This window comes from Nannospalax galili, unplaced genomic scaffold, assembly GCF_000622305.1.
Source record: "Nannospalax galili isolate Female #2095 unplaced genomic scaffold, S.galili_v1.0 scaffold149, whole genome shotgun sequence".
Lineage (NCBI taxonomy): Eukaryota > Metazoa > Chordata > Mammalia > Rodentia > Spalacidae > Nannospalax > Nannospalax galili.
This window is the reverse complement of record NW_008359763.1, coordinates 1610378-1617883: the sequence shown is the minus strand read 5'-3', so window position 1 is coordinate 1617883 and position 7506 is coordinate 1610378. Positions and strand designations below refer to the sequence as shown.

Sequence of the window (7506 nt, the reverse complement as noted above, 5' to 3'; positions counted from 1 at the left end):
GCGCGTCCCCACTGAGCCCTGGAGACATTTCTCTGGTGGCACAGCAGCCTCGGTGCCCAGCACCCCTAATCCCTGCACACACACACACACACACACACACACACACACACACACACGCACACACACACACACACACACGCACGCAGGAGCAGGGTCTAGACCCAGGTAACTTTGCGCACTGGTGAGGGTAATGCTGGTTTTGTGATCTCCACTGCAGAGAAAGCCGGCCAGCAACTATAACCCAAGCGCAAGGACTGGAACGTTCTAAAAGGGGTCTTGGGATACAGAGCAGGCCAGGAAACGGAACAGGAGCGTGCAGCGGACTCACTGGCCCTCCGGGAGGGGAGAGGGGGCGGCGAGGACATGCGGCGACCTGGGGTGGGCGCAGCCCACGCCCTCCCTTCCTCGCAGGCCTCGGGAACCCCCGCCCGAGGAGCTAACCATTTATGTCACACTGTGACAATTATTCTGCATAAAATTATCATTAAAAACCCTAATTTTTCAGCCTCCAACCCCGCCAGTGGCCTTTTAGCATTCTTCAGCGCCGCGTCTGCAGGCCGTGATCAGCGGCTCATTACCGCGGCCTGGCGCCCCGCGCGCCCCGCAATCAAGCGCTAATTAACCCGCCCGGGCCGCGCCGGCGGGGCGGGGTCGGGGAGAGTCCGGCGCAGGCCTGAGGGGCGGGATTCCCGGCCTGGGACCAGGGTCAGACACTGGAGGGCCTAGAGGGACTGAGGGGTGCCAGGCCTGGGGACAGGGCTTAGGATGAGCCTGGGGACTAGGGATTGACAGGGGCCAGGCTTGGGGATCAGGGTCAGGGTGAGTCTAGGGACTGGGAACTGACTTGCCAGGTCTGAGGACTAGGGTTAGGGCGAGCGTGGGGACTAGGGACTGACTTGCTAGGTCTGGGGACCAGGGCTAAGATGAGCCTGGGGACTGACGACTGCCAGGTCTGGGCAGACCTGGGACCTAGGGCCGGACTAGTGCTAGGTCTGGGGACTAAGTCACATAGATCCTGGTTTATGGACCAGACTCAGGGTCCCCAGCCTGGGGGACTAGGTTCAGGATCCGGTGCTTAGGGACCAGAGTCAGGGCCTCTGCTGGGAACAAGGGACAGATGGATACCCGGCCTGGGACCTAGGGTCAGGGTTACATGCCTGGGGACCAGGTTTGAACCTGGGGACTAAGGCCGTGAAAGAGTGGGTTTGGTCCCGCCTTCCAGAATGCTCCCAAGGGCGAGACCTGGGTCCAGGCCTGCGATCCCTAATCTGGGTCCGTGCTTGGTGCCTGGGTCATCTTACCCGAGCGACTCTATGGTGCGGCACAGGTGCAAGGGCGCCAAGCCCTCGGAGCTGAGCAGATCTGGGTCCGCGCCCTGCTGCAGTAGCAATTGCGCGCAGGCCGTGTGGCCCCCGAGGCAGGCCTCGTGTAGGGGGCTGCGACCTCCCGGGCTGATGTCGGGGTCTGCGCCACGTCGGAGCAGGTGTTGCACGCAGGCTGTGTGGCCGTGGCCAGCAGCGATGCACAGTGGGGTGGTCAGTTCACGCTTGTACTCCAAGGTCCAGAGGCCTGGAAGGGAGGGGAGATGGTGTAAGGTGAATGGGGCAGATGGGCAGGGGAACAGGGAGGGTGCTCAGTGCCCTGAGGCAAGAGGGTGAATCCTGTGTTAAAGGCAGGTACCAGGTGGGCTGGGGGAGCCCCTTGAGAGTACAGAGGCAAGAACACCCAGACAGCAGGGAGTCAGGCTCAGTGAAAGACAGGGTCCACCGAGGGAGAAAGGAGATTGGAAAGGCTCCAAGTGAGTCAGAGAGGGACTCCCTAAATGCATGGTGGTGGCAGGGTAAGATTTAGAGTTTAAAGGCTGGTCCAGCAGGGAGGGCAGTGCCTGGATGGATAGGTGTATGGGGACCAGGTATTCAAGTGCAGAAAAACTTCTTCCAGGCTCTGAATTGGGGTTATCTTGAGAGAAAAGCAGGCTGTGGAATTTTCCACAATCTAACTAACCCTCTGTCTCCTAGCCCTTTATCATTAGAAAGGAAAAGACAAAAAAGCAAAAACAACAACAACAAAAAAAACCAAACAACAAAAAACTGACCCTGTCACCAAGGTTTGTTGAAGAAAAGCCTGGGGAGAAAGTTGGGTACCTTGGAAGCCTCTGCAGCAGGCCACATGTACAATTCTGCCTTGTTTCTTTGCTGTGTGTGTGTGTGTGTGTGTGTGTGTGTGCGCACACATGTGTGTGCGTGCGTGTGTGTGTGTCCGCTCTTTCTTGATGGATGAATGGAGCAGGTGCTATGTATTTACCTTCTCTGAACACTTCTGGGCTTTCACAAAGCTGGGGCAAGGTTGTTAGCGGCCAGGAGCACCTGTGGGAGGGGGGAGGTGTCCCTGGTGAATACCATCAAGGGACAGGCACTCACATGGCGGGAAGGCCTGTAATGATGGAAGGATCGATATGGTGACTGTAACGAGCTGTACAGGAGACCTTTTGTGTGGTCACCACACTTTCTGGGATCCATGCTGTGCTGTTTTGAAACATCACTCATTAATTACCCACCTGTGTGTAGAAGAGAATCCCAGCCCGCTGTTTGTCCCAAAGGCCCAGCCTGGAGCTTGCTGCCCACTCAGTTGGGGGAAGGGAAGGCCTGTCATCCCTGGTGTGGAGTGACAGTGGTCAGAGGCCTAGGGTGTGGTGTGTGTGTGTGTGTGTGTGTGTGTGTGCTTGGCTTTGGACTGCCTTTCACAGTGAAGGTGGTCTAACTAACTTATGGGGCTTGGGTGGGTAGGCATCTTCCTTTAGGAGACTGATTACCTGCATTCTTGCAGGGGTCAAACTTTGGATCCTTGCTTCAATGTATTTTCTTGAGTCTGCTTATTGACTTTTCCAGGGCATACAAAGTTCCCAACTCATCCTGCACCCCCTCCCCCCAGCAGCCCTGTTCACCCATCCTGGATTCCCAAGCCTGCCTAGGTCCTGTGCTGTGCTGATGAGCTTCCCCATGATAACAAGACCAGTCGGGGAGCCTCAGGTCAGTGAGAGACTCTGTTTGATAAACAAGGTGGGTGGTGCCTGGTGACTGACGACACCTGAGGTTGACCTTTGATACTTGCGTGTGCACACACCAAAACCTGACTTGGGCAAGTCAGTCACCTGCCGGTGATTGCCACTCCTGGTCCAAGTTCTGCCACAGGACATGGATTGAGGCTTCTCTCTGTATGGACCATCCTCTGAGACATCAGCTACCTGGGCCAACCAGCTTGGGACTGAGCTGGATGGGTCAGCATCCCACCACAGAGATGACTCAGGTGAGTTTGCTGAGTGCATGGGGAGTACTCCCTTAACGGTGGCCCTGAAACTGCTTGGAAGTCTTGTGAGAGAGAGCACAGCAGAGGGGGTTGGTGTTCTTAGTGCCTTAGGAGTCACGTGGCCTGGCAGGAAGATTGAGGAGCCCAGGGTCCCAAGCCCCTCCCTTCCTGGTCTTCTCTGAGCCTGTGCAGTGCTAACTCCCAACTCCTGTTCCTCTGGTCCTCTGCACACTCTAATCTCTGCCCAGCAGATGTGCTTCGGAACGGTTAGTGTGACACAGGAGGGGAAAGACTGAGGAAAAGAAGGAGCCAGATTTTGAATTTCAACAACATGGGTTAGACTAATGCCCGTCTATGATCTTGGTATTTGAGCATGTGTATGCCTCCAGGGTCAGGAAGCACAGGAGTTAAATAACCACGGGTTGAACATTCCAGTAGTTGACATTCTTGGCCTGGGGCAGGTGAAGGAGAAGGGCCCTACTATGAGGTGGTGCAGCCCCGACCAGGACTGATACCTCATCGCCTGCAGACCGGAAACCTCCCTCATGCACGCTGTGAACTGCACATGCAGCTCCTCGGCAGTGTTGTCTCCTCAGTCTCCCTTCCTTAAAAAGTATTTAATTAAAAAAATTTATGTGTATGAGTGTCTTGCCTGCATGCCTGAGGGGGTTCAAAGACAATGTTGGATTCTCCTGGAACTAGAGTTATGGATGGTTGTTAGCCACCATGTGGATGCTGGAATTGAACCTGGGTCCTCTGCAAGAGCAGCCAGTGCTCTTAACCACCGGACCATCTCTCTAGCCCCCTAGTTTCCTCTTCTTGTGAGGGGCATAAGCAAATCTTTGTTGGTTTTATTTTTTTAAACAAAAAATTTTTTTGAGACAGGGTTGCACCATGTAGCCCTAGTTGGCCTGGAACTTGCTATGTAGACCAGGCTGGGCTCCAACTCACAAAGATTTGCCTGGTTCTGCCTCACAAGTGCTGGGATTAAAGGTGTGTGCCACCATGCCTGGTTTAAAAATTTTTTTTTAAAATGGGAATGAGTGTTTTGCCTGCATATATGTAAGTGCACCTGTGTATGAAATGCCTGCAGAGGCCAGAAGAGGGTGTCAGATCCCCTGGAACTGGAGTTACAGATGGCTGTTAGCTGCCATGTGGGTGCTGGGAACTGAACCCAGGTCCTCTGGAAGAGCAGCCAGTGCTCTTAGCCACTGAGCCATCTCTCCAGCCCCTGTGTTGGTTCTTTGGATGCAACCCTCCCACATTCCTTGCCTGCCAGAGCTCACAAGTCAGGAACATGGGACGCTGGCCACAGCTCCTCAAATTCCCTTTGTCTGCCTTTAGATACGGGTTGATGGCAGGTGAAGGTAGCTAGCACAGGCTGCCAGCCTTGAAGTCTGGATATAGCTGGATGGCCAGTGGGAGCCTGTACATTCTGGGTGGGAGAAAGGACAGCTCTCCACTTGTATGGGGCTCTGCTTGGTTGCCCAGCACACAATGGCCACACCTGGGCACCAGGACTTCGTGCAGACATACACGACACAAGGACCTACGGATTTCTTTCCCTTTTCTTTCTCAGGCTTCCCCAGCTTCTAGGAGGAGGATCTGCTGAGAGCCTGTGACCTGCCCTCTCTAGATGCTGCCTGGGCCCCAGTGCCTCACTTCACTGCCAGGTACTGTGGCGTTCACTGGTTCATAGAAGGACCTCACACAGCTGGGTGCCAGAGGCCTGACCTTCTCCTGAACTTTCCTGATGGCTGCTAACAACAGCTAAGTCAAGACTGTTTTCAAAGCAAGAGAGAAGTCCCATACCATCCCAACGGTGCTCTCACCTTTCCAAGAGCATCTTCCACATCCCGGCACCCATCAAGACTAAATCTCCTTTTGTTACAGATGCTCCTGAAAGGCCATGCGCCCATCCAACCCAGCAGACGCATGTATTCCTGGAGTGTTAGAGAACTTTAAAAAGGCACAGCCGAGCTGTAGAGGAATCACGATACCTGATAGCCCAAAGGTGGCCATGGATTTCACCTGCCACTCCATCTCGTCCTTATTGATCTCAAAAACCACGTTGGCATCTTGGAAGAACTGGTCCATGAGGGGCCGAAGATGGTTCAGGTCTCCTGTGACCAGTGCAGCGTGGTACTCGAGCTCTGGTGTCCCGGCCTTAATTTGAGGCTCTTTTTCCATCTTCTGAAAGATCTGCAGTTTCCCTCCACCTGGCTCTGGCTGTGTCGCCATTGCAAAGCAGCTGATTTCAGAACAGTTTTTCAGAGGGGACAATGGCCTTATGGAGCATGCCCTATTTCTACTGTCATTGCTCGATTGTCCTCCAGTTGGGGCCGGATGGCGGTGTATTTATAACTCCAATGGGCTCTGATTCGATAGTGGTAACTTGATATGGCCAAGGTCATGTGACCACTGAGCTGTCCCAGTGCTCAGTCACCCTGTGATTGTATAGATGCTAGCTCAGGAGAAGGACACTTTGCCTGTTCCAGCACTGCTCTGCACACGTTGAAGAGAGATACCAGGTGCATGCTTTATTGTGACAGACTCATGATCCCTCTTATCTACTGTTTGGCAAGGTGATCCCAGCCTTACATAGCATCAAACATACCTGTTTTTGCAGGTTAAGTGATGAATTTGTAAATATGACTTCAGTGACCACAGTACTTAGCAATAAGCAATATTCTGTCTGGTTTATAAAACAAAGTGCCATATTTAGACTTGGGGACACAGGTCTTCAACTCAGGAAAAAAACCTAATGTTTATGAAGCATCAGGTGTACACTAGTTGCTATTTATGGATTGTGATAGCTTTGTAGAATAACAGGCTTGGGGAGAAAGAGGTGGGGCCAGGGCCGCTCACCAGTGTGTGGCAAGCTGTGATCAGAGCTTGAGTTCCAGAATCTGTCCCCCTCCCTCCCTGGGCCACTGCCCAGATTCCAGAGCTGACTGGAAACCAGCACTTGAGAAGCTGTCATGCAGAGGGTCATGTTGCTGGACTGCAATGCCACTGAGGAAGGAGGTTCTGGCTCCTGTGAGTTGCTCTCAGGAGGCTGGAGCAGAAAGCGGTCTGCCTTCACTGGCCTCCATCCCAGTGTGTATATGGACCAGGCACGAGCAGCGGCTTCACATTACGAGAGGTTTGAAAACAATCAAAGGGCTGGGGAGACGGCTCAGATGGATCAGACAACGATCTGAGTTCAAACTCCAGAACCCACATAAGAAAAGCTGAGTGCAGTGGTGTGTGTTTGTAATTCCAGCACTGGGGAAACAGGCAGATGGATCCTTGACGCTCCCTGGCCAGCCAGCCTAGCCTAATCAGTGATCTCCAGGCCAAGGAGAGATGGGGGTGAAGGGGGGTGGGGCTGGAGAGATGGCTCAGTGGTTAAGAGCACTGGCTGCTGTTGCAGAGGACTCAGGGTCAATTCCCAGCATCCACATGGCAGCTAACAACCATCCGTAGTTCCAGTTCCAGAGGAATCCGAAGCCCTCTGCTGACCTCTGCAGCATTGCACGACATGGGTGCACTTACACACATTCAGGCAACACACTCATACATATAAAATGAAAAACAAAATACTTAAAAAATCAAGGTAGAAGACTCCTGAGGAATAATACCAGGGGTTGTCCTTGGCCTACGTACGTGTGTACACACACATGCACCTCCATCCACATACATACACCCGCACACACATGCACACAGACACACATGAAAGCAATCAAAATAAGACTATCTTATGACACTGGGAAATGATGGGAATTCCAATGGTCTTGTCCATAACTGAAGTGTCCTGGAACCCACAGAGCTACATGTGTTTCTGTTCTGTCAGCTTCTGCCTCCAACTTATAATAAGTTGAGTTGTAAGAGTGACCTCATGGCCCTTAGAGTGGGAAATGTTTATTATCCCTAGTTCAGAAGTTGAGGTCCAGCAAATTCTTATTTCTGGGAAATGATGGGAATTCCAATGGTCTTGTCCATAACTGAAGTGTCCTGGAACCCACAGAGCTACATGTGTTTCTGTTCTGTCAGCTTCTGCCTCCAACTTATAATAAGTTGAGTTGTAAGAGTGACCTCATGGCCCTTAGAGTGGGAAATGTTTATTATCCCTAGTTCAGAAGTTGAGGTCCAGCAAATTCTTATTTATAATTCTCTCTTCTCTCTCTCTCTCTCTCTCTCTCTCTCTCTCTCTCTCTC

At 52.7% G+C, this 7506-nt stretch overlaps 1 protein-coding gene across 1 annotated transcript in view; it reads right to left on the bottom strand.

Moving 5' to 3' along the window:
- Asb18 (ankyrin repeat and SOCS box containing 18) overlaps window positions 1-7506 on the bottom strand; it is a 73840-nt gene that overhangs the window by 41550 nt on the left and 24784 nt on the right. The window contains exons 2-3 of the mRNA XM_008823676.1: window positions 5307-5429; window positions 1302-1569 (exon numbers count right to left, since the gene is read on the bottom strand). Of these exons, the coding sequence (XP_008821898.1) occupies window positions 1302-1569; window positions 5307-5429 (391 nt within the window). The remainder of the gene's footprint in view (window positions 1-1301; window positions 1570-5306; window positions 5430-7506) is intronic.